The 27,719-nt window shown below is 41.2% G+C and overlaps 1 protein-coding gene across 1 annotated transcript; it reads right to left on the reverse strand.

Moving 5' to 3' along the window:
• Positions 1-438: 438 nt before the first annotated feature.
• Positions 439-27,719, reverse strand: MRPS5 (mitochondrial ribosomal protein S5). The gene is made up of 11 exons (XM_038130293.1): positions 27,643-27,719; positions 26,328-26,465; positions 16,273-16,398; positions 15,734-15,967; positions 13,281-13,315; positions 6,015-6,105; positions 5,271-5,317; positions 4,556-4,613; positions 3,677-3,739; positions 2,415-2,551; positions 439-1,005 (listed from the first exon to the last, which is right to left on the reverse strand). The coding sequence occupies exons 1-11, from the start codon at positions 27,707-27,709 to the stop codon at positions 781-783; spliced, it is 1,221 nt and encodes a 406-aa protein (XP_037986221.1). The 5' UTR covers positions 27,710-27,719; the 3' UTR covers positions 439-780.

Genomic DNA, 27,719 nt, shown 5'->3' on the forward strand with positions numbered 1-27,719 from the left:
CCTTCATCCCACTGCTCAGCAGGCATGGCCTTGGAAATAGAATTTTCATTGCAAGAGTGAGCTAAAACTCAACTAAATTCACCTTGCCTGTCTCTATACACACAACTGCTGTCTTTAGAAACCTGCATTGAAATCAGTGTAAAACATTGCTCCTAAATGTCTTTAACATCAGAACTCCAAATGTAAATTCCCAGGCTGGTCTTGAAGGATTTCTAAGGTATTTTCTCCCATACTAACAAAAGAAGTGGCCCAAATATATATTGGGATTTGAGGAAATGCCATGACAGGCACTCCCAGACTGGGAAGTACGGAATTGAACTGCTGAGCCTCGGCAGTGAGACACAGGGTGCACACATGAGCCCCCACTACTGCTGCTTGCTTCAGCATCTCCCAGCATGTAGCAACAACAACAACAAAAAGACCTAAAGAAACCCAAACTAAACCCACTCTGATGATTCTTTATTGCTTTCACAATCTTGTATTTTCAACAGTTTCCCAAGAACTTGTGAAAGAAACATGGACAAACCAGCCTCTGGAATGGAGTAAATGCATGCTTGAAGCCAAAGACTCGTTCTCTGACTGCTTCCATCTGAACATTCCCACTCGGACAGGCTCAGGGGAATTGTGGGAAAGCAAACTGTGCTCCTGGATGGCAGCAGTGACACGGATGGCACGAGAGAGCTCCTGCTGCCCTCCCCTGAAATGCAAGCCCAGACACCCTTGTCTTGAGCCAGGCTTTCCCAGCTGCACTGAGCTGGAGACACGGAGGGACCGAAGCTGTCAGCACGCCGCCCGCCTGACACTGGCCCAGGGGGATTTCAGCATTCCCTGGGCTTCCTTCACCTCCCTCCACTCCAGCTTTGTGTTTGGAACCTCATCCTCAGGCTCAGGCTCCTCACGGACAGGCCCCTCGGGCAGGGCCACCACGATGGGCAGAGGGCCCTGCTCCTCCCGGAACTCCACCACGTAGAGGCTCTTCTGGTTTGCCAGCTGCTGGTGAGTCTCCTGGGAGCAGGACAGGGAAAGGACAACCAAAACTATGATGGCTTTACTTCAGGCCAAAACCTGCACAGGATGTGGGGCAGGGGAAAAAGGCCCCAAAAAGTAATTTCCTAATAAACAGTTTAAGCACGGTGTAAATGAAATGACTTGTCAGGCTTATCTTACTGGGCAAAAATTCAGATAGCCAGACCTCAGATACACTAATCAGCCCTACAGTGTCATCCCAGAGGAACTTGCTTCTGGAAAGACGTACCCTGCTCATAAACATGCCTGTTGGCCAGAATATTCTTCTGTCTTTATGTGGATATAAATTTTGCTTTGATAACAGAAAAGTGCCTGTTACTGCTGAGACAGGTGGCATTAACTAACATAAAGGTACATTCTTAAAGATATGAATGTAACATTATTTTCAATTACACCTGTCCCTTGCCTACAAGCTGTTTTGATCACACTCAGATTTTACAGAGTAAACGTTTACAGGTGACAGGGAAGTTTTCCTTCTCAGGGCAGCGAAGAAAACATATCAAGTGCATAACTCCAAAAGCAGTAATTTATACAGCAGGCCTTTCTTCTGTTTGTTCTGTGGAAGATTCTCAGGGACAATGATTGAAAATACAATGCCAGACTTCCCCAAGTGTGACTGCCCTGAGGTATTGCTAAGCTGGGAGATCTGTGACTCCCATCAGGCAAAGAGGATCACAACCCCCTCACCTCCTGAGGCTGAACTGATGACATTGGCCAGGACAGGGTGACAGATTTGACAGCTACAGCTCTGCAGGGTTGTATTGGAAATGGAAGCAGCTAAACCTTGGCAGCCACCAAAACTGCAAACAGAGGAGACAACCAGGAATTTCCAGAGGGCTGACTCATCCTGAGGCTGCTGTTCAAAGGAAGTAGGATGAAATGCTGCATGTTGGAGCTTTTCCACCAATTCCAGGCAGCTGGCTCAGACAGAGACATCTCCACTGTGAGCACTTAGAGGTGGAGTGAACACCACCACCTCCCTGACTGAATTCAGAGATCTCAATTACAGCAGCAATAGAAGCAGCTGGGGCTTCAGTCACTGCTCAATGAGAACTTGGAGCACAAACAAGCAGCAACAACCAAACCTGGCCCACAATTCTCTCTGCCCAGGATTCTTCAGTAGTCACCAAAAACCCCGCCAAATAAAGCCCAGGAATTCAGATGTCCCCTGCAGACACTTGGATGTGGAACAGGCAGAGTTACACACAGCTCTTCCTGACTGGACAACTCCACAAAACTACTGAGGAATGACTCCTTTTGCTGAATTTGTTTGCTCTTTGTAAAATTACTTCATTTTAAGCCCGGAATATAAACTGTTTGCCCACAAACTATTACAACATCCATCCCCTCCTGTCCCCATACCTAATGGGCACTGGGAGTGCACCCACCTGTAGGGTCAAGCCCCTGAAGAGAGCTCTGGTGATGTTAATCAAGTTTTTGGATCCAGTGACCTTGGCATACATGTCCTTAATGCCAATTAGCCTGCAGATGGTGATAATGGCTCGGTGGCAGTGCAGACCATACCCTGGGGGAAAAACATAAATGAGCATTGTGTGGTTATTTATAAGCACACAATTTACTCAGAAGAGAGCACTGAGATCTCTTCTTTGTTGTTTTTGTTACCCAGCATGGTAGAACACATTAGATGTTGAAAATGGCTCCAGGGGCTGTGCAGAGGCATCACTTCCCTTTTCCTGGCCCAGCAATTGGAATGAGTTAGACTTTGTCATAAATTTAGTGGCACAGAGTGAAGGAGAGACAAACATATTTCAAAATCCACAAACACAACAGAGGTTTGTGTGTCACCTGCATCCCTCTCCATCACAGAGATGGAGATTTTATCAGCTCCAATGCATAACTGCACTACACTGGCATTAACTGCAAATGGTTTCTGACACTTGCCAGCTTTAATGGAGGAGATTTTTTTTAAGAGTCTACTTTTGTTCCAGAGAGGTTTGTTTCACATGGCTTAGCTCTAGTGATCTTTAAAAACTGCAGGAGAGTCTTGCTGCTGCTGCTGCTGAGTAAAAGGCACAAAAAATAAATACATCCTGGGTACCAAATGGCTGGAAAGCTACAGAAAAGGGCTAGAATGGTTATTCTAGGGAGATTATCTGATTGGAGACCTTGCCAGTTAGGAAATTGAGGGAGAGAGGGGAAACCAGAAACAAAATATACAGAGACACAGATCTGAAAGAAACCCAAAGAGACAAGAAAAAGAAAAAAAACACCCCCCTAACTGATGAGCTCTCATGAAACTTCAGGTGCCACTTCCAGGAAGATCAAACTAACTTTACAACCACCAAGGCTGTAAAGAAAGGGAGACCTGGAGTGGGAGGGGTGTGAGAACTGACAGCTCTATACAAAACCACCAGTGGCTGGAGCAGGACCAGACTACACACCAAGGTAATTTAGGACTGAAGGAATTACACTTAGGAAGAGTGAGAGAGCTCCCACCAGTGTAAAAGGGACAAATCCCAATTTGCAAGAGCAAAGCCATGTCAGCAACAGTAGGTATTTCTAAAGAAAAATGACTGATGATTTTCAACATTTAAAACATGGTAGACTAGACACTACATAAGTTTAAGTTCATCAAATAAATACCAGTCAGTAATTAGGAAAAATTCAAAATTTAGATTTCTTTAATTACCTTTGTTTTGTTTCTTCATGCGGATTTTTGTCCTTTTAAATTTCACAGAAATGTCGTGGTAAACTGGAGGGGGAAAAAAGGCATTACAGATAAATTCTTCCTTCTGGAAAAACTTTAGTCAGAGCCTTTCTTTTTCTGAACTGTGAATTTGGTTTTATTCTCCCCCGACTTTTTTAAAGAGGATGATTAGTCTAGGTAAATTTCTGGAATGGATTATGAATGCTGAGATATTTGTGAATACTATGTTACTATTGAAAAATAGGTGTGCCTCCAGTGACCCTCATTTAGTTTTGAACTGAGCTCACATGACACAATTTGACTCATATTTTTTAATAATCTAGTTTTTAACCTAAGATTTCCCAACAGGCATCATCATTCTTGGATTTTCCATACAGAATACTAACAAAAAACTACCAGGAAACATCAGGCTGACCCTCCCATCCAGGTTCTCCCTGGCTGCTGGGTCAGCACACATGGATTGAGTCACAGGGAATCATCTCCTCTGACACAGTAAAGGGAAAAGCACAGGAGCTCACTGTAAAGAAAAATGCCCTGACAGTATCTGACTCCCTTAACTCAAACTGTGCCAAAAAATATCTAATCTTGCTATTAAGAGCCAGAAATACTATGCATTAGGTATCCAAATTCTAAGCACAGAACCATGGAATTGTTTGGGTTGGAAGGAACCTTTTAAAGGTCAGCTGGTCCAACCCCTCCACAATGAGCAGGGAAACCCTCAACTAGACCAGGTTGTCAAGAATTATAATACAATGCATCAGAGCAGAAAAACTTGATTTAACATTTTTTAATGCTTTGCAAGTAGTTGTAACCAGTTCTTGCTGGCATTTTCAGTGCTTACATTGAAAGAATAATACTTACTTGTGTGGTTCTGATACAACTCTATAAAGTGTAAGGAGCTTATTGCTTTATTCTTTGCCTAGGGAATAAAAGCAGAAAACATTTTTCTTCTTAAATTGTTCTGCTAAGTATTTGCAATTTACCATTATTCAGCTAATTAGATATAAAAAAAAAAGAAAGTGAAAAACAACTTAGGAAAACAGATTTGCCACATCTAAACTGTGGAAATGAAGATGTTTGGTCTGGAGAAGAGGAGGCTCAGGAGAGACCTTACTGCTCCCTACAGACACCTGAAAGGAGACCCAAGTGAGGTGGGGGTCGGTCTCTTTTCCCAAGTAGCAAGGGATAGGATGAGAGGAAATTGCCTCAAGCTGTGCCAGTGGAGGTTTAGATGGGAAAAATTTCTCCCCTGCAAGGGTTACCAAGCACTGGACCAGGCTGCCAGTGAAGTGGCTCAGTCACCATCCCTGGAGGTGTTTGACAGATGTGCAGACAGGGCACCGAGGCTGGTGGTGGACTTGGCAGTGTTAGATCAACAGCTGGACTGGATGATCTTAAAGGGCTTTTCTAATCTAAATCATTCTATGATTATCTATATCAAGACAGACAAAGCAAACACATGGACTTACTTCTTTGCAAAGACTACAAATTACACTGATTATTAGGGGAAAACCCATAAGTGTAGGTATGAATTATCTGTAATTGTCATCAAGCAAAAAAAATTCAATCAACATACTTTCCTTAAAGCATTTGTCCTGTCACCTGCCTTCCCTATGGCAAAACCTGCAAGACAGAAAGAGGCATTTTATTGCTGAGAAACAGATGCTGCAGAGGATCTTCAGAAAGAAAAGTGGAAAAAACCAAAGAACTTCACAACCACATTTTGCATTTAAATTTCCACTCCACTGCACAGACCATACTCAAAAAGTGGTTCAGAGAAAATCAGAGACATACAGTTTAGGAGTTATGAACACCTAACATCTGGATGCCAACTGCTTGCTGTCAAAGGGAAAAAAATAAGGTTTATACTGTTTTTGTGTGTTTGACCAAACTTTGTTTCAAACAATTGAGTAGTGGTGGCTGCTTCAGACAAAAGAAATAGTCCTCTCTTTAAAAATAAAGAAGGAAATAAAGAAAAAAAGCCTGGGACAACTTCAGTTCCATCATTTAGGACATCTGGATTACAGTGATAACACATTCTATGAAGAAGCTTTCCGAAGAAGAGGCAGGAAGAGTTTTTCCAAAGTAACACATCTTTCTGCAAGAGAACCACACCTTCCTCTCTTTACAAATTTTCCTCCACTCCCAAGTGCAAGCAAAATTCAGCTGGAGGAACACACGAGGCCTTGAATCTTTCACATAAGCAAAGCTCAGCAAAACTCTGACTGACCATGAATACAGCTGTCTTATTAAAGCACAAAATATGCCATCATCAGATGTTACCTTGTACATACAATAAATACATACATACAATACATACCTGCAGCCCCTTTACCATTCCCAACAGCCACTAAGGCACGTACTGATTTTTTTCTGCCTTCCTTCGCCTTCATACAAAACACATTTCTCACCTGAAGGAAAAAACAACACAAAGCTTCCTGTTATTGCACATAGTCCAAATGGGTTGGGTTTTGTTATTTTTTTCTCTTTTTTTTTTAAAGAGAGTCAAGTTTGCCAAAAAAGTTATTAGAGGTCTGTAGTATACACTTAAAATATCTATACTGTCTTTTTAACGGGTAGAATCTGCAGTGGGACACTGGCTTCAAGGCATTAAATACATAAAGGTTGTTAAAAATGCACACTCAGAGAAAAAGTTACCTCATGAAAGTTACCTTTCATGAAAGTAACTCCTCTGTTGTGTTCAGCTGCACAACAGATAATGCTCTAATGCTGCCAGCTTTATGTGTGATTTCAAGCATGATGAAAAAACATGGGAAAGAAATGGAAAGTAATGCTAATATTGAAAAAGTGACACCAATATTGAAGTGGCCCTCTCATATTTTAATCTAATTTAGAAGCACTCTCAGGAATTGCTCAAGGTCTGTTGTTGCTCTACATGAATTAAAATTTAGGATTGAAATCTTGCATGCTGCAGAAGGCAGTCTCATTACAGAGATGACAGCTGCTGAAAAGGAGATTCCATTTAAGAGAGGGGAAGAAGAGGAAATAGTCTGAAGCTGGGTCAGGGGAGGTTTAAGTTGGGTATCAGGAAAATGCTTTTCACCCCAGAGGGTACTTGGGCACTGGAACAGGGTTCCCAGGGCAGTGGTCACAGCACCAAGCCTGACAGAGCTCAAGCAGTGTTTGGACAACAATCTGGGGCACTTGGTGTGATCCTTGGGCTGTTCTGTGCAGGGCCAGGAACTGGACTCAGTGATCCTGACGGGTCCCTTCCAATTCAGAATATTCCATGATTCTATCAGCAAGTCACTGCTTTACAGCCCCCCACCTTTTATGGTCTAACACAGCCCAAAGTGGACGAGAGACACATGTACAATTGGGAGGGAGAGCATGTTCTGGGAAAAGGGAGCACAAACTGACCTAGAGAATGCAGAATGTGGCAAAAGGTCACTAAAATGATGAGATAAGAGGAAGAGACTGGTTATATGTCAGCCCAAACCAGCTTTGGTCTGCTGGGGTTTAGAAATACTTCAGAGCTTGTCCTTTGGTGAACCTGGCTCATTTTGATGTGCAAACCACAGCTCTGAAGCTGAGGCTACCTGCTGTGAGTGGGGACCCCTAACACCAAACAGGAATTCAAATGTGCTGTACCCTTAAATCCAGGTGAGAGACAGCTAAGCAATGATGTAGATTCATGATGCAGAACTGTAAATAATCGAACTGTATAAATATGTTTGTATTTTTAGCTTTCAGTGTGCTAGCTCTACCCACAGCGCCCCTGTTGGAGCAGAATTATAAATAAATCAAATAGCTCCACTGTGTGTGCATTGACTTCTTGCACATTGGGTGAGAGAACCCAATTTTGGGACACTAATCTGAGATCCTTTGTCCATCTGTTCTAGTTCCCTTGGTTTTGTTTATATATTGAACTAAATGTTTATTTAAATACAGACATACAATTTATATACTGTATGTAACACATGAATTATAGATGAAGCATCAAAAGATAATACATAGCATATACAAAAATCCTTTTCCCTATATGAATTCTTCAGTAAGCTACTCTGCTTGTAGTGTTATGCATCTGAAAGTAGATTATTAGAAAATACTTGGTCATGGTTTAAACATTCTTACTAAAATTCACCGTAAGAAATCCAAACAAAAAACCAAAAAAACCCAACAACCCCAAACCAACAAACCCCCAAAATTTCAGTGTCTTCACTAGGTACAGATTATGGTTAGGGTTTCAAAAATTTCATTAAAATTTCACCTTGCTTTCATTAAAATAAAGATGCTGTTTAATTCAAGGTGCTCACACATTCTAGAGGGCACTTTGAAGAAGTATCAGCCTTGCCAATTGCTTATTCTGAGCTATTTTTCCTTCAAAATCATTGCTGACAAGAACAAGTTAAAAAACCACACCCCATGAGATGAAAGCCTGTGTAAATGGGATATTTAGAGAAAATGCAAAATAATAATGGAATAAAAGAGAGTGAAGGAGAATCATCTCCCCAGGAGCATCAAAAGAATACTATTTTTGCTTTGCACACACTTTTATCTTCTGCTGCCAATCTCAGTAGGTATCTGTACAAAAATAGAGTCAGCACGTCAAAAATAAAGGAAGTGATGTTTGTAGAAATCTCCTCAAGGATTATTCCTCTCCCTTTCCAGAATGTGGCAATAAAGACACATGCAAGGAGCTTCTGTGCCACTCTTCAAACAGCACAGCCTCTGAAAAGTGACTGAAACCAGGGCACAACCACCCCTATGATGAGACTGCCACTCAAGTTAGACTGAAAGCCAATTTTTAAACTTTGAAAGCAGATGCAGCACAGGCTCAACCTAAATCACAGTGTACCTCAAACTAACTGTCTCCTTGTATCCAGCAGCCAGTGGTGAAATGCTGCAAACTCAGCTTTCTTTCTAGAACTGAGGGAAGAGCAGCACCTCAAAACCAAAATGAAACCATCTCAAACATCTATTAAGAGGACAAATGACAATGTGGAAGCAAGTTACACTCAAAGAAAGGCTGCTAAACATTATTATGCTTTCAGCTGTTTCACTTGGTTACAAAAAGGGTCAAAATCCAACACTTCCTGTGGGGTTTTGTTTCTGTAAAAGCCAAATGAATGACTGGCCAACTTGATTGCCCTTGGGAATCCCCCCTTTCTAGAAATCATATTCTAGTCATGATTTCTAGGAACCTTCCACCTCTAAGCCACACTCCTGACACTGCCACTCTTTTGCTGCTGCTATGCAGAGAAATATCAGCACAGGCTGATCCCCTCATGGGATAAGAGCCTCTGGTTCCAGCAGTTCTCTAAGGTACAATGGGAAATGAGATAAAATGAGAACAGGGTGCAGTGCTGAAAGAAAAGCACTTCCATGCCAATGAGCCTAGACAGGGTCAGGAGCACAGCTAGAAGGTTTGGGAATCCAGTTACCTAAAAGAATTGAGTAATCAACTTGTTAACAAAACCCCAAACCCATGGTAGCTACATCATGTGCCCATCAGCATTCTGTGCACCAAGGGCAGAGCAGATTGGAATCACAATGGCAGAACACCTCCCAGCTGCAATGTTTACACTGAAATGGTTCTTAACCTTGCACCCTCTGAGGAGGAGATGCTCTCCCCATCCAAGTACCCTTACAGAAAGATGGGGATGCAATCCCACACGGAGCCCTGCAAGCCAGCACAAAGAGAAACAGCAACACTCACACAAACACAAGCAGCACTAATAACCTTGTCCTGTTCCTCTCTCTCTCCTCTCTCAGTGTGGCCTCGTATTACAGCTCCCACCTGAGTACACATCCTTTGGATTGAGCTCCCAGTAATGCATCCTCAAAGTCACTCTGCATCTGAAATGGCTTTATTTCCTTTTCCAAGGATGAGCCATAATTATGCCCAATTAAAAGTCACTCAAAAGCTTCTGGGTGTTCCAAATGTCAGTTATTTCTTCCATACAGCCTGACAGGTAAGAGATAAAAATCATCAAGTATTTATTAAACAGAACCAGTTGAGGGTAGCATTCCTAAACTCTACCTTTAGGGCAGGCCAAAATCTTTTGAGTACTCCAAGAGTATCAGAAATAGTGCACAGCTCTGACCTCTCATGTTTTCCTGTGACAGGTAGCTTCAGGTGCTGTGTTAAAAACTGTCTGAAATTTTCATTGCCAGTCTAAAGACACTGTCAGCATCATCTAAGGAACAGAAGACTTCCTTGTATTCTAAAAGCAAAATGTAGAGCCTACAAATACCCCAAAAGCACTTCTGAGGCAACATCTCATTAGAAGTAAATTATTACTCAAAGAGTATCCTTTATACCATATAATTTCTTAGTCAAGGCTGTCAAACAATAGATCTCAGACACTGTAATTCATGCAGCATTTCTTTTTCACAAGCCTTTTTTTTTGCACTCTTTTCAAAAACAACTTCCAATGACTTATAAAAAGAAACAAAGGGGTTTAACCTGTGCATTAAAGAATATTCTCTTTGTCAAAAGCAGCAAGTCTAACAAGTTGAGTCAAGAAGAGGCCTGATGTAGGCAGGAAAGCAGCTTCCTCATGTCAAAGTGACAGCAGCAAGGCCAACAAGATGTCCAGGAAGGAAGAGAAGCCATTATGCAGCTACTGCCACCCAGAGCTTTCTGTCCCCTGCAGCCACCATCCTTTCATGCTGTGTTTCTGGCAGTTCCTCAGAGTCCCCTAACTGATGGCAATGGCACAGATCACATTTCCAAGCTGGATTAAATCAATGACAGAGGTGCCTCCCAGTGCCACACCTGCACTGCAACAGAGGAGGAAGGAGGAACACTCTGACTGTTGGTTTGGCAACTGTTTTCCTCACAGTCATCAGTTATGAACTAGGAACTTCTCAGTTAGAAACCTCATTAATTACGTGAAGAATTAGTGAATTCCTGTGCTAGATGAGTCAGTACAAAGGGGATTGAGTGGCTGGTTGTTTTCCTGCCTAGCAAGCTCATGAAATGAACTTTAATTTACAGGTTATATTGCTCTGCAAATCTGAGTGATCCAAATGGACTGAGACAAGAACATCTATTGCTACTTTGCATTCTGTAGTTCAACACTCAAACACAAATCTCTGAGTGTTCTTGTTGGTTTATTGAAAAATGATAGTACCATACCTGAACCATCTGGCTCAAAACCAGATCTATTCTGACACTGGAAAGGTTGCACTGACCCTGCTAAAATGGAGCTGTGCTTGCACAAAATTCTTCAAGTTGCCTTCACCAGAAACAGGCAATGGAAACAAAAAAAACATGAACAAACCAGCAAGTGATCACCAAGTACAGTTTTCACAACTGGTAGGAGGCAATTTCAGTGTTGGACAAAACCCCTTTGAGATCTGTCTTTTGCAAAGGGCTTTATTCATAACTTTATCTTCCCCTTTAGAAAGCTCCCCTTAATGAGATACTCAAAGGGCCACTAACCTCATACTCTGTGCCTTCAGGCCCTACTGAGCACAAGGTCTCACTTTCTAATTTTAACTGCACTACAAGGCAATTACTATTACAGCACACGATGTCATGTAGGCTACTTTTTTTTCCCTATGTTACCATGTTCATTTTGGAGAAAAATAAAAGAAAAATTCATCTGAGAGTTGATGACACATGAAATGAAGCCTTCCAGTGAAAATAATAATGGCACATGTCAGCTGCACCTGTAGATTTTAATTACCACTGTGATTATATTATGTTAGAACACCAGTTAAGCATTACCACCAGTTCTATTTAAAGAGATTGTTCTTATCTCTAATATATGAGCAGAACAGGAAATGTTGCCTTAGGCTGGCAGGGAAAGTAAGGTACAATTAACCCAAGTTTTCTATGATAACTTTAGTTCTAGTTGACATGAAAATCTGAGCTTGTCTATATTCTACTTTTCAGTCAGGAGAAATCAAATTACAGCTTTTCTGTTTCTACATTATAAGAAAACACTTTAATAAGCAATTTCTCTCTTTGTATAGCAAAACAACACAGCTTTTTCAGTAGCATAATCACAACAGAAAGGGCCTATTATATCTTTATTCATAAGGCAATCCTTTAAAAATGGCTCCGAGTTTCTTGCTGTGAAGCACAACTTCCCAGCAAACATTATTTTAATCTCCTGTACTGTTGTGAAGGCAAATATAATGGACAACACATCCAGAAATAGCAGCATGTCTCTCACTTATTTAAGCCAAGAATGCTAAAATGATCTATTTATTTCAAAACTCGTAGTTGTTATCAGAAAATTTTAAGACTCAATTATCTTGAGCTCACTGCTGATTCTGAACAGAGAATTTTTGCTGCTGCTATTTTGCTGCAAAAGCATTCCACTTTCTCAGTTCACATCTGTGGCAATCTCATGTAACAGCAGAGCCCCAGCCTGCTTCTAAAAGCTTTTTTATTACTCAAATATAATAAAGCATTGAGACAGATTTCTACAGCACACGGAACCACTGCAGAGCAACTCAGCTATGCTGTTTGTAAATAATTCTGCCAGTACAGAAGGGCAAACTCCCCTGCTCTGGCACCCAAAGTGAGAGCCAGCTGTGACATGGCACAACAGCAGAACAACACTCTCTGCTCTGCAATGTGCCCCTTCAGGCAGCAGAAGGCACTGCCAGCTGCAGGGCTTGGGAACAAAAATCACTTCTTTTAGAAACAGTTCCTGTGCAATTCAATTTTTACAAATGGCCTGGCCTTCAAACACAGACTCAGCTAAAGGCCAAGTGCTCCAAATGGTCTTTGCTGTATCAGTCAAAGCCCATAGTGTGGTATAGTCCACTCCAAAAACCCACTGAGATATGAAAATGGGTTAACAGGTCACAGATTTTGTCTCCCCATCCCTTCTGACAGATTATCTAACTTGTTTTTAAAAAGCTCCAACGACAGACATTCCATATACTCCCAGTCTATTCCAGTATTCAAATTCCCATTTGCAAGTCATTCTTTATGTCTAGATTTACCTTGCTTTTTATTTATATCCATTGCTTTTTATCCTTTGCTTTTTATCCTTACAGCAGACATCTAAAACAGTTTACATCTTTCCCCTCTGCAGGATTAAAAAAAAAAAAGAATAAACCAACTCATGATTTTTAATTACCCAGGCTGAGATTGCAATACAGCATCACTGTTTTCCACATCTCAGGAGGTACCAAAACCCACTGCCACAAGCAAAGATTAGGATTTATCCAGAAAACACTCAAGCCACTGGACGGAATTCCAACTGATGGTCATCTCAACAAAATGCAGAAAGATAATCAAGGACAAGGAAACCCATTTGCACATTTACCAGAACAGGAGAGAAGCCTCAGATGCTTTTCTAGAGTACAGCTGTCAGGTAGCTCAGCTTCTGACTTGCGTGATTATTCTTTTAACTTTCAGAGAAGGAGCTGTTGTGAATCAGGTTATTTTGTTAAGAAAATGTTTCTCTTAGCCCTTCTCTCTCAAATGAAGAGGTAAAGTAACTCACTTTCTCATAGGTTGGGCAGCTGAAACAGAAAACCAGACTAATTCCTACTGCTATAATACAGACTTAGCAAAGACTTGTTAAATAATTCCAAGGTCAGTACAAAGTAGTGATAATTCTTCAAAGTCCATGGAAAGATTGACAATGCTTACCTCAATGACTCTTGTTTCAAAATCTTCATAAGTTTCTGTAGGGAGAAAAACAGGGTGTTACATTTCGTTGCCTTACTTGTCTATCAGCACACCCTCCTGTAGGTGTTACAAATTAAGAAGGACACAACTTCTATGGAGCTGTAATTTATAAAGCAGTCTCAGCAAGAAGTAGAAAAGGTAAGACAAGAGTAATTTGAACCAGCAGTGTAAACTGCCTTCTTCCCTAAATACTGCTCTAAAACTGCAAATAAACATCAAATTTCATATATACAGAGCAAAAGCTGTAAATCATTAAAACCACCAGATGGGCCACTTCCATTATAACTAAAGTATTTTCCAATATTTTTCAAAATATTCTGAAGCTTTTATCATACAATTAACAGGGATTCAAAGAGATTTGGGGTTTGGGCTAGATGACCTGTAAAAAGCCTCTTCCAACTCAACCTATTCTTTGATTCTATGATTCTATGGAAATGCAAGTACTTCTGTATCCACACTTTTGTGAAATTCCAGAAAGGGGGTGGGGGGCGTGGAGCATGAAACAAAACAATATATGACCACTTCAAATAACCACAGTCCTTACAAACTCTTGCTTTTACAACTAACCCCATGAACAAGAGCGTTTCAGTATAACACAGAAAACCTTTACTCGGTGTTCTTACAGTGCTTAAAAGCCTGTAATGGTGTAGAACTGGGGCCTCAGTCCTTGACCAAACATTGGTTTATTATTTACACAAAACCTCCAAGATGTTTATAAACATGATCATCTTGGCACAGTTTAGAGATCTGTCAGGCTGCACAAAAGCAGATTTCTAGCTCACAGTAAGGATATGAATCCCAGCAGCACTCTGATCCCTCTGAAGCTCTTCAGCTGCTAAAGAAACACTGCAAACTTGGGAGAAAAGTAATTTGATTTCTAAGTGGAAAATACTGCTCCTTCTCCACTTCTAGCTAGCACAGTAAGTGACACCAGGGCATCCAGTCATGCCACAGTCTCAGGCCAAAAGGATTCATTTGGTTTGGCAGTTTCAGGTCTGTTCTTCCTATCACCTTGGCATTGCTTTGCACACAGGGAATGTCCCAATTCCCCTGCAAAATCATTAATCCTCTGAATAAAAAGAAAGAAACTGAAAGAACTGTGGGGGCCTGAAGATCCCCAACATTTTTAGCAGATTAAAAGGAAATCAGTGCATGCTAATCAGAAACTGCTTTTTCTCAAAATCACTTATAATACAGGTTGACAGCTTCATTCTCCTATTTTGATTGCAGTGCCCTTTCCTCTTTTTGGCAGAACTTGATCTGACTAGAACAGGCTCCACTCTGCCAACTTTAATGCATGTAATCCATATCAGTAGTACCAGCCAAAAGCAAAATCAAGGAAAACACCAGAAGGTAAAGTTCACAAATGCATAAACACTGTTTACAACAGCTGTCACTTCTTTTAGTGGGATAAACTCAACACAGTCTTGTGTTCAGAGTATGGAACTAGAACCATGGCTCTTCTTTGATTGCTCCATGCTCCATCACTGACTTATGAGGAATTTGGAGCAATTAATCTCCCAGATCTCCTATTTTTACATTGACAGATTCAGTGACAGTCAGCCAAGTGCATTGTCCCATCACTGCCTTCCACAGAGTATTTGCTTTAAGGGTAACAAAATGAAATGCAACAGTGCTAGAAAATACCACCTGTCTTTCTTAGCTCCTCTTACTATAAAAGTGTACAGAAAGATGTCAATAAGCAGAGTTTCACAATAAAAACTCAGCCCAATAGGAGTTGACAAGTCTTTTTCATGTTTAATTAGTTGAAAAAGATTAGGCTTCTAAATGTTAAAGCTACTATAGAATCTCTAGTAGTCTGCATAACAGCACTGTAAAAAAGTCACCTCTCTGTTGTACATGTAACAGCTCTAGCTTCACTATATTGAACTACTTAGGAATTAAAAAAATAACTTTTATAGTTATTATGGTAGTTATTTATTGCAGCTTCTTTTAAAAGCTACATTCAAACTACATAATCTTTAACCCCATTTCATTATTTGAACTAGAATTTCAACAAGACTGATTTATCCCACAGGATCCTTCAAGAAACTATAAAAACCCCATGACTATACTTCATACTCGAGACAATTGATGTTGGACACAGAAGAACATTTCTATCCTTCAAGACTCCTGCAGCAGTCTGTGACAGAACAGAGTACTCTGTAATACCACATAAAATCATTCAGTCTATACTGTAACAGAACAGTCTAACAGCTGCAGGAAATAAAGCAGTGTTTTAACAGATTTCACTAGTGTGAGCAGTACCTGCTCTTTGATTTAGCTCGCTTGTTGTGGGTCTGGAACAAAGTACAAAACCAATTTTCAATCACAGAAAAAGTCTGGATCTCACTTTCTCCAAGTCTCCCCTCAGAAAGGCAAAGGGAGAGGAAGAAGATAATTTGTTTTCTTACCTCCATTAGGACCAGGGTCAGGAGGATCCAGAATGACACCTCCCCAGCACTTTCCACTCCATCCTCCCTCTCTCTTAATTTTTATTTTCTTTTTCTTCTCAAATGTATCTCTCTGCTGAATGATTTCAGAATGAATTCTCTCTCGTTCTTCTTTTTTTCGTTGGGCAACTTCCTGCACTTTCCCAGTTTGCAACACAGGAGCATTAAGACCAGGCCAGAGGAAACCAGAACGTCCTTAGAAATAACAGAGAAAAATTATGCTTTGCTCCAAATGAGAATTGCAACTCTGCACTCAGGAAAAATGCAACGAAATGGAAAATTCTCACGTATTTCAAATGCATTCTATGATGCAGAATTTATAACTGGAAAAGCAAAACCAACATTAAATAATCATATAAAGATTTTTTTGTTTAAAGACAAAAAAAATCTCAAGCAGTTCTGGCATCACAGAAAGGAAAAGAAATTTGTCCACTTATGAAATCAGGAAACACTATAGACAAAACCATCGAGATGTCTTCAGCTTTGTATTTGTGATCTACCTTCACCAATCTCCTGGCCTCTATTGAGATTCTTCCTTAGCTTTTTCTTCTTTTTCTTTCCTCTTCCTTTCTTTACTCCCACTCCAGTCTCTGCCAAAGCTCCTTTCCATAGCTGATCAGCTGTCACTGAAATAAAAAAAACCCAAAACTTCCTTAAGTTATATTCAAGTACAGCTGACACTGGAAACTGAAGCTGAACAAAAAATAACTCCAAACTTGAAACCTGCTTGATCTTTGCTTTGCTGGAACTTAAACCGTAGCATCACTGCCTTGCCAAGAAAGTAATTTCCTACTCTGTGCTTAAGTATTTGGTGCAAAGATGTGTCTATTCCTGATTACTGCATTGAGAAAGGCACTTCCAGGTCATGAAAAGAAAATCATTCATTAGTAACTCACAGCAGCAATGCCTTGCAGTACTTATCCAAGGACATTGATCAGTGACAGTCAACTTGAATTACCTCTAAAAATATCCGAGGGCTACCCTGCTTTAAAATGCACAAAACACAAAAAATTAGGCAAAACATAAACCTACTGCTTTTTCTCAAGTTCTCCAGTTCAATATAATATCCCACTTATTGCCTGTGTAAGTGGAAAGGAATGTAAGGAGAAAGGAATACAAAACACTTTAACAGCATCATCCCAGAGCTCTGGCTCTGCCAGGCCTCCTCAGCCAGTGGCTGTGGCCAGGACCATGCACTGCCTTGGTGCTTCACCCAGCACAGGAGAGCAAGACTGAGGAAACATATTCAGTAGTTAACTGTAAAGTCCTAGTCACCCAGCTGATGGCAACATAGGGAACTACAGCAGCTTAGACAAAAAAATAACCCCCCCTTGCAAAAAGAAAAAACACCAAAAACCCAAACCAACCAAACCCTCCCCCCCACAAAACCACTACCACAACAACAACAATAAACAAACAAAACCACCAACAACAAAAAACCCTAAAAGAAAAAACTATACCAAAACCAAACTGATTATGTGAAAAGACACTATAGATGATATTTCACAGAATCACAGAGGATGGGTCAGGCTGGAAGGGACCACCGTGGGTCATCTGCTCCAACCTCCCTGCTCAAGCAGGGCCATCCCAGAGCACACGGCACAGGATGGCGTCCAGATGGCTCTTGCCTATCCCCTGGGAGGGAGACTCCACAGCCTCTCTGGGCAATCTGTCCCAGTGCTTGGGCACTGCACAGGGAAGTTCTTCCTCATGTTCAGGTGGAACTTCCTGAGCCTCAGTTCCTGCCCCATTGTTCCATTGCCTCTGGACAGAGCCTCCCCAGGCTGAGCAGAGGGGCAGGATCAGCTCCCTGACCCGCTGGCAATGCAGTTCCTAATGCAGCCCAGGGTCCCCTTGGCCTTCTTGTCCCCCAGGGCACGGCTGGCCCATGGGCAGCAGCCCCAGGTCCTTCTGTGCAGAGCTGCTGCCCAGCAGGCCACCCCAGCCTGTGCTGGTGCCTGGGGTTGTTCCTCCCCGGGTGCAGGACCCTGCACTTGCCCCTGTTGAATTCCAGGAGGTTCTTTCCTGCCCATCTCTCCAGCCAGAATGCAGCAGCATCACCAAGGCTCTGTTTGCAGAGCAATGCTATTATGTGCTTGACCCAGGGGCAGAGTGACTATGGCAGTGTAAATCTTGTCTTCTTTGATTACAAACTGATTTTGTTTATTTAAAGTAGACAAAAAAAAAAAAAAAAGTCAGTAAAAACTTTTAACCAGGGGAATTAAAATAACTATAAAATCACTATCACTTTCTACCAGCAATTAATTATTTTCAGAATACTGTGCTTGAGAGATCCTGCCCCACAGACTGGAAAATGCTTTGGAACTGGGCAAGTTCTGCCATGCTGACAACACAGTGAGGGACAGAAACAATCCAGGATGCCCAGAGATGCCACTAAGCACTCAGGTTTATTTTTGCACTAAGTTTGTTTAAGGTGTCATGGTGGTTCTTCCAAGAATTTGACACACACCTATTGACTCAAGTATCTTTTTCCAAGTAGGAAGCATAAATGATTCTTTTTTGAGAATCCTGAATCCAGCAATCAAAGCAAGTACACAAGGAAGGACACACAACTCTGCAAGTCCAGGAAGCCACAAAATAATATTACCTCAAGACAGCCAAGAGCAGAGTGGCCTTTAAAGTCACCACATACCCAAAAACCATGGTGTATGAACAGCTCAACAAGGCAAAACACGTAACAGGGATTTTGGCTCTACTGCAGACAAATGGAAATCTGTGTATTACAGACCAGCACAAATGCACATGGATAACAGTAAAGGTTATCCCACTTCTTATAGGCTGTGAGGCAAGAATTGAAAAGCCTCCTGGGTAGGCTTTAGTCCCTGTAAAAGAGAAGTTTTTGTCTGAAATTACATGCTCTTTTCTAGACATTCAAGTGAACCCCAATGTCCAGAGGTTGGAAGTTAAAAAAAAATCCCACAAGCAGCAGCTGAATCAAATGCCTTAAAACCAGTGTCTGAACTATCAGCCACTAAAAACCTTCCAGCTGATTACAACACACCAATGCCCACAGCTGTGAGCTAAATGTGTGGGGGAAACAAAACCAACAAAAAACCCCACCAAAACCAACAAAAACTTATATAAAAATGCATTACTTCCTTACTGCAAAGTTTTTTAGGAAAAAAAAAGCAAAGTAAGTAAGTAATGTGTTTTTCATTATCAAATCATGCTAGGTTAACTAACTATGGGGCCGTTCCATTAGGTAGAAGGCTGATCATCAATCCTGTTAAGCTTCTTAGCTGATTCAGAAAACACTGTGTAACTAGCAATTCTTTTTTAAAAATGATAATTCTGCTAGCCTGGAAGCATGGAATCACAATGAAGGTACTTACATTTTTCTTTGCAAGGCTATTTTCAAGCTGGAACAGTCCCTCAATCTGCAGTTTGGGTGACCTTACAAAGGGTCAAACAGCTACAAAGGAGGCTGCAGAGGGGCAGCAACAAGTAGCTAAGAGAAAAGAGCAGCTCTGGAGCTGGGAATATATGCCAAAAAAAAAATCCTGCACTTTGAGCTGCACTCCAAATATACATACAATCAGATCACTTTAATTCCAATAGAGGAAAGGTCACAGAGTAAGGACATTGTCTTGCACCAGAGGAGAACATTCAATGCCAACACATCCATGAAGAACAGGTCAGGCCGACTCAAGCTTTGGCCTCAAGCACTGCACAAATTCTGACAAAATTAGAAGCAGATGAAAACATCACATTTGTTCCCAAAGTGCAGTTCATCTCATCAGTCTATAATAATACCATCATGTGTTTGGAAAGCAGCTGCATTTAATGAAACACATCAGAAGCCTGCAGGCTGCAGAGCTGAGTTCTTTATAGGATAGAGGTATCACACTGATTTTAAGATGAAGTGACAAGAATAGGATGTGAAAGGGATAGGCTGTCATCAGGAAGATTACAGTGGTGGGGACATTGCTTATGACAGACAGACAACACAACACTGGAGGAAATAAAACTCTGTGTGTAAGAAAGGTCAATCTGACTTGGCAGCAAAGCACCAAGGTGATTAGTGAGCACACACACAGGCAGGAGGAATGTCTTGATTTGGAGGAAGTAAGTGCAGAAGAAAGGAGGACCAGTGCACTGCTTTCACACTTGTGGAGATGCTCTGAAGTGAAGACACTACAGCAGATATGCACTGTCTTTGAAATTTATGGGCTTATTTTATTCTGCCTTTGTAAATAGGATATTGCATGCACTCCTCAAGAGCTAAAATAAAACCAGTCATAAAACCAGTCATTTTTAGTCAGTTGCCCAAAAGCACAGAGCTACTGAGTGGGGGGAAAAGCTGTCATCTATAAGATTTTATTTTATAGACTAGAAAAAGATCCACTACTGAACTGAGCTGAAAGCATGCTTTATGCAAGCTGATACTAACAACAGTAAGTCTTTGTGACATCACTCCATTTTGCTTAATCTACACAAAAGGTATTTGTAATACTCTGGAAAAGATTTGGGTTTTGTCTTTTTATATTATCCCTGAATATCAGGAACGAGACAGGTAATTATCAGATTAATATTTGGCCACACCTCAGTAAACCAAGAGTATTAAAAGACTTGCTGTAAGCCCCATCAGAAACCAGTACCCTAGCTACTCATTAACTGAGATTAAAATCAGATTTCTTTGTCTCCTGCAAGATGAGTTCACAGCTTGCTGAGCATACAAAGAAAGACAAAGAGCAGTAAGCTGGAAAACTGAAGGGAGTAAAAGGAGAAGAAAAAATCAATTTTGTAAAACAGCTAAGCAGGCTCACTTCTTTCCAATAGAAGTAATCTTTCCCTAAGGTTTTTGGTGACAAATAGCTTGTGGCAGCACAGCAGCAGAGATACAGAGACATTAATATTGACATAATAAAAAGAGTAAAGAACTTGTTGTAATAATCATACTTCTACATAATAAACAGTGCCTCAGTGCACTGCTGTCCACTAACACCATTATGTTTGTGCATTACCTAAGGAACTCAGTAAGGTCTGTTCAATCACTTACATTCTCTTCCAAGTTTCAGCCTGGAATACACACTTTTATTAACAGATGAAATCTTAGAAAATACCAATTGCCACCATCTTCAAACAAAAACAGGATTTAGGAAAAATGCTTCATGCATATGAAATATGAATGAGCAGAGAATGTGCTGCTACATATTCTACTACAAATTTAACGATAAATTACAGTCTATACACAGCTGCTTAATGACCACAATGAGACATTTCTTCTTGGATGCAGGCCTTTAACCTCATTAACTTACCCCTTCCACTTAATCCAGAAGTTTAACACACTTATCTGGAAGCTGGAGACCCACACTCTTCCTGATTTGAAGCACTTCAACCTCTGTCTCCCTTTTTCTGCAGGAATATACACCTCTGTTGTTTCACGAACACCATTCCAAAAAAATAACTTTCTGCTTTCAGCTCCCTTTCCACCTGTACTTCAAAGATTCCTAGGACACAGGCTGGCACAGAGCAGGCTACATCAACCACTCTAACCAGGATTTGGCAAAGAACTGCAATTTAAGTAGCTTAGGTTAGGAAAAGGAGTGATCCAAAAATCTATGCTTATGATGTCATATTCTCTCTCCACCATCTTACAAAATGTGCCTGACAACAATATCCTTAACTACAAAGCATTTAGGGTAAAGGTGCTAGGGAAAAACATACACAGAGCAGCTGTCTTAAGAGCAAAACCTACAACTCATTGCAGTGGCTGAACATGACTCACATAATTTAGATGTCATTTCCAATTGCACGCATTAACATTCAACTTCAAGCTCAATTCTTATGAGTGGCTGCAGTCATTCTCACAATTACATTAAAACCTACTTCCAAAACAACAGCAGTGAAGCATCCAAAACAAAGATGGAGTTTGACTTTATACACCTTAATCATCTTCAGCTGAACTCATACACTGTTCAAAACCTGTCAACTCAGTTCCTACCATCTGTTGTTCCTGAGGAGTTATGTTTCTAATATTTTTTCCTCTTAGCTTTAAACATGGAAGTCTTTCATTCCAAGACCTACTCAGGCTTTGTAAAGTTACTTATGAAAAATGTTTAACTCCTCTAGGTTGAATCCTCTCCTCCAAGATTCAAAAGGGAATATTCTGCAGACGAAAATACAAAGAGATTTATTAATGAGAGAAAAATGGAACAATGGCATACTAATACCAGAGGGATCCCTTTTAACATGTGAGATTCTACAGCAGACTCATCAACATCAGTGTGTTCATCCCAAATGAGAACTGCTCTAGCCACTTGACCTCTGCAATGCAACTGTCTGCCATCATAGGACATCAGTTTCTTGATTTCCTGTCTAACCCTGGCCCATGGGTAGAAAAGCATGGATCTATAAGATCAATAAAAAATGAGATATAGAGTCAGATAATACTCAAGTGTATTAAGTCACCACACCCAAAACATTGTTTTCTTCAAAGAAAGAGACCCTTTCTCAAAAGAGACCTCTCAGCCTTGTTAAATGGCAGCATGTGATGCATATCTGATACTGAGGGCTGCTGCAAGATAATGAGAAGACAAAAATCTCCCCCTTCCTGGTGAGGCCATTAAAAACCAGGGCTGCTTAAGCAAAATACATGTTCCTCTTTGCAATTATGCCTCCACCCCCTGCAGATCTCATCTATGTCATCTTCTGAGGATATCTTCTGTGAGCTCTCCAGGGCCTTCACACAAACCTGGGAAGCCCTGAAGACTGTAAAGCGTTCAGTCTAGACAGCCACTGCTGAGTCCCACAGCATGAACTGGTGGCACCCAGCTGCACACTGTCAGAATCTGGGCACTGCAAATGTCTCACCAGGACAAGGGCTACAGCAACACCACAAAAATCAACATGAGGCCATCCAAGAGATCACTGCCACAGGACAGATATAAAATTGGTTTTAGATAAAAGTTAACAGATTGAAAATAGGAACTGTACATATCTGCTATGTTTCCACTGAAAACTTAAGCTCAGTTCTACTTCTCACTGCTAGAGGGATTTCCACAAGAGTGAAACAGGAAAAAAAACCCTCATCTGCTACCAAACTTTCTCTGATTTGATTTTGTTAATACAAGTCTGAAGTTCTTGGGGCTACCTATTTATTCATAGTAATTTAATAACATTGTTAAAAAATGCAAAAGCTCCAATTATGTGGATTGCATGAAAATTTTGTTTAGGTGGATCTGCACATTTGTTAGCAGAAAAAGACATCTATAGTCTAATTATTTTCCCCCCAGGATTTAATGGGAAAGTTTTGGGCATTTTCCCCAAAATCCAGAAACAAAACTTGCATCCTGATAGTACAACAAAACCTGGAAAATATTCCAAAAGATGCATTCCCACTGCTACACTGACACAGGGAATAACTCCACTTAACTGCAAACCCTGAGCACACTTCCACAGTGCACTCGGATTAGAATTTCACATTTTCTAAAACTGGCAATTTGTCACAATGTCAGCAGAAGCTGTAGACGTGGGATTGTCAGGTTGATTGTCAGTCTCAAGTCAAACCCTGAATAAATCCAGCTACAATTCCAGCATCTGAAAAATTGTATATTTTTTCTTTATAACATTTTATGAAAAACCAAGGACCTTAAATGTGGCTAGTATATGTTGTTGTAAATGCTACTATCTTTGGAAGGTTGCTTTGATTATTAAAGCTTTTATTTTTTATTTTTAGTAACTGTCATGTCTCAATATCACCAGATGGATATGGAGAAGAGAAATTTCAGTGAGGTTTCTGCAAACTAAACACCTTTGGCTTGGTTCAGTTCCTCAAAACAAAATGAGAATCAGAGGCTAAATGCCTTTCAAAAGTGATATCATAAAACTATCAAAATAAATATTGTAAAAAAACCCAATCAAATCAAAACCCAATAGAATTGTACCTCTCCAGGTACAATTAACTATAAGGCATTCAGTCCCCTTTCTTTTGACTAAAAGCAATTAATTAACTATTTTTCAATGTACAGACAACTTTCTTGTAAAAGAAAAAAAAATTTAAAAAGCAGTGGTAGAGATGTAACTCTTTACATCCTTAATGCTGAAACATCAAAACTCTTCTTATGGTACCACTGATAATGACAAGAGGCAGCTCTGTAATTATTTATCTGGAATGATCACACTTCAAGAAGAATTCTTTGTAAATTGAAAAAGTAAGTATTTTTAAATTTTGATCATGGAGTTAGACATGGCTGTCAATATGAACAATTTATGCCAAAGAAAACTCACATAAGACTACGAAAACATGGTACAAAATGTAATTAAGGAGCAGCCTCAAGGAGCAGTGGAAGGTGTAAGAAAGGTCACAGAAGTGCCTTTGGGATAAGATGCTCTTTAAGGTCCTTCCTACCCAAACCATTCCATGATACCATGACTAGCTCCCAAGAGTAGCTAATGGAATCACCTGTGAGTAGGACAGTCTAATTTTTATATAGTCCCAGTATCAAATAAAAGCTCTTTATCTCACAGGCATTTGGATACATAATAGATGTTGAGAAAATCAGGCTAGTTTGGATGCCTGAGGTCAAAGATAATTCCTAAGGCTGGGAGACAGCCAAACCAGTAAATGAAAACTGAACTGCTTCCCATGGTCAGGAGGGTGGAAAGGGGAAAGAATAAGCCTGGAATAAGAAGATAATTTTACATTATTTCATTAAAAACTCACTGAAATATGTCCTAGGACAGAAATAAATCCCTGTGTATATTTTTGTGTCAGTTGCAGGAGTGAACTACCTGGGTAAGGATCAGAGACAAATGCCTAGGGTAACTGCTGTTCCTCCTATTTAAATGAATTCCTTCTATTTAAACCAGTGAAACAATTAAAAATAATAGTTATGTTGAAGGTATAGATGACCTTACCAACAAGAGCACAGTGATATTGCCCAAGGAATGATGGAAGATTATTAAGCATTCACTAAGGAGAGAGAAAAATCCAGTCACCCTTCTCAGGCACAAAGCTCTGTCATTTGGCTGACATTTCACTTGACAGCTACTTCACATAAAATGGTCATATCTGCATTTTAAATGTTGCCACTTCTGAAGCAACTGCACTGCTAATGATTTGAGTGATTTACACTGTTTGTATCCACTTCATTAGAATTGTGAAGATTTTGCTTTTTACTTCCGTAAGAGAAAGTGTTCTTAGAATAATTGTACTTTGAAATACAAAACCCTCAGTCTTCTGAATCTCGTGGCTACTGTCTCTGCTTCATACAAAAAGAAGGTACACTTTCATTGTTCCAGGTTGTTACATCTCATTAAATAAGCCAATAGTTTTAGGTAGTTTGCCTAAATATATCAAATTTTACTAAACAACACGGATGCCATCACGGCAAATATTTCTAATGCAGTCATTTAACCAGACATCTGGAAAAGCTCCTGGTAAAACAGAGCTCATCCAGAGCTTGTGAATATGAATACAAGGCTAATTAAGGAAATAATCTAACCTACAAATCCTAATCACACTGCAATCACTTGTGGTGCCACACGTTTAATTTAAGATAAACAAAATAACAACAGAGGGTGGCTTCTTACATATTCTCGTCTTGTTGCTGCTTGTCTAAACGAGTTCTCCCTGCAGGTGGCATCCTTAGAAAACCTTTTTCATGCAGAGCCTGCAGCTCACACTGCAGCCTTTCCCAAGCCTTTGGAGACCTCTCCACCCTCAATTACTTGGAATCAGTCAATGGTCAAAATTTACTGGATAAGATGAGCAGCAAGCCCAGCCTGACTGGTTAAGCCCTTTTCTTGAGCAGATGTAAAGAGAGCAAATGCAGTATTCTGCACCCAGATGTTGAGAATGGGAAGAGACCACCAGTTCTGAGAGCCTGATTCTGCAGAGCTCTTAAATTCTATGGATTAGAAACATTCAAATTATACTCTCTACTTGCTGCAGTTATCTCTGCCAGGGATTGTGTCCTTACCATTTCTTCTCTTCCCCTATGAGACAGGATAAGGGAGCACAAAGCAGGTGAAAAAGCCCCCCCGCTACCTCAGTTCACAGTCCTGAGTGTGGATTTAAAACAGCCATCATTCCTCAGCTATGGTAAGCATGGGTGAAATTCCTTTCAGGGCTGGAGGAAAACACTGCACCAGAGCAGACAATCTGCAGGGTTGTTATCAACAGTTTTTGTGTAACTCCTTCTTGCATTGCAGCAATTTCACTTTTGAGGAAGCACAGTTTGATCAGCAGGCCTTGCCTGTGGCTCAAAAATAATTTAGGAGATAAACACACAATTTATACTCTGAATAAAGGCCTAGGAAATGGAGGGGAAGCTGCTTCCTCCTCCCATCCCATGACATACATTAGATGGATTCACTGTGACACAAAGCAAAATCCTTGTTTGCTGTTAAAAGATGATAAATTCATTTTGTGCACACACTTCTGCCAACACCAGCAGCTGCCACTGTCATCTCAGGAGACACAAAAAACTCAGAATACAAAGATTTTCAGGACCGTGTCTCTCCAAAGCAATGTTTTCTTTCCCTCTCCTGATTGTTACATTTAATAATTTTAATCTAACTCAGGACTTACAGGTATTGAAGAAACTGCTTTTCCTGCACTGCTCCACTGTCCCAGTCCAGGGGGCAGAGAGGGAGCAGCGTGTCTGGAAAGCCCATGCCAGGCTGGAGTAGGAACTGCAACTCCCTTTCACTGGCACAGGAGCAAAACCTGGGAACAAAGACAGACAGGTGTTTATAGATAGCACATTTCCTTCCTTAAAACTGTATTTTCTGCAAATATAGGCATGGGAAGAGAAGCCAGTGATTTTCAAAGGGAATCAGACCCGAACCTTTTGTCTTGAAGTGCAAAGCAGAATGTGGGAGGGAAAACATTGCAACAAAAAATGTCAAAAGAGAAGAAGGCACTCCATCTTGCTGATAGAGTAATTTTAATAAATTATTAAGTAGTTGCAGCCTTTTATTTTTCCTGGTTTACCTGCAAGAAATGGTTGGGGTTTTTTAAGGATATTCTTGTCACTAGAGTGTGGAAATGTTTCCCTCCACTAAGGAAAAACCACCAGCCTGTTTTCAAGCCCTTCTTAATGTTCAGGCTCTAATTACAGTTTGGCACCACTTCATTACAGATTGCCCTGAGGATGAAAAGAGACCTGAAATTCATTAACTGCTTAGATTTTGCTGAAGAGAAGAAAGGCAAGAAAGTTTTCGGAGGACTGTGGAAAATAAAGACGTTTTCCTTTCCTTCTAAGGATACTTTAAAAAATAATACATTTGAGTTTCGAAAAGTGACTGAAGAGGATCCATGTCCCCATGGATGAATGCGTGTGCCCAGGATGCCTGGGTGTGCCCACAGATGTCTGTGTGTGCCCATGGATGCCTGCATGTCTGGATGTGCTCATGGATGCCTGCCTGTGCCCGTGGATGTCTGTGTGTGCCCATGGATGTCTGCATGTCTGTGTGTGCTCATGGATGCCTGCGTGTGCCCATGGATGTCTGCGTGTGCCCGTGGATGTCTGGACGTGCGCATGGATGCCTGGGTGTGCCCACGGATGTCTGCGTGTGCCCTTGGATGTCTGCGTGTGCCCTTGGATGTCTGCGTGTGCCCATGGATGTCTGGGTGTGCCCAGGATGGCCGTGTGTGCCCATGGGCAGATGTCCGGGTGTGCCCATACATGTCCGTGTGTGCCCATGGATGCCTGCATTGCCCATACATGTCTGTGTGTGCCCATACATGTCCGTGTGTGCCCCTGGGCAGATATCCGGCTGCCCATCCAGAGCGCGCTCCCCTCGCCCTGCGGGGCACCCCCCCGCCTCCCGCGGCCTGCCCGGGCCGGTGGCCGCTGCCCTCCCCGCGGAGGCTCGCCCGGCTCCCCTGGCCGCCCCATCACCTCGCCAGGCCGCTCGGAGCGCGCCGCGCGCACACGCCCGCCCGGCCGCCACCACCGCCGCCGCCATGACGGGCCCG

This window comes from Motacilla alba, chromosome 3 (genome assembly GCF_015832195.1).
Source record: "Motacilla alba alba isolate MOTALB_02 chromosome 3, Motacilla_alba_V1.0_pri, whole genome shotgun sequence".
NCBI classification, from domain to species: Eukaryota; Metazoa; Chordata; class Aves; order Passeriformes; family Motacillidae; genus Motacilla; species Motacilla alba.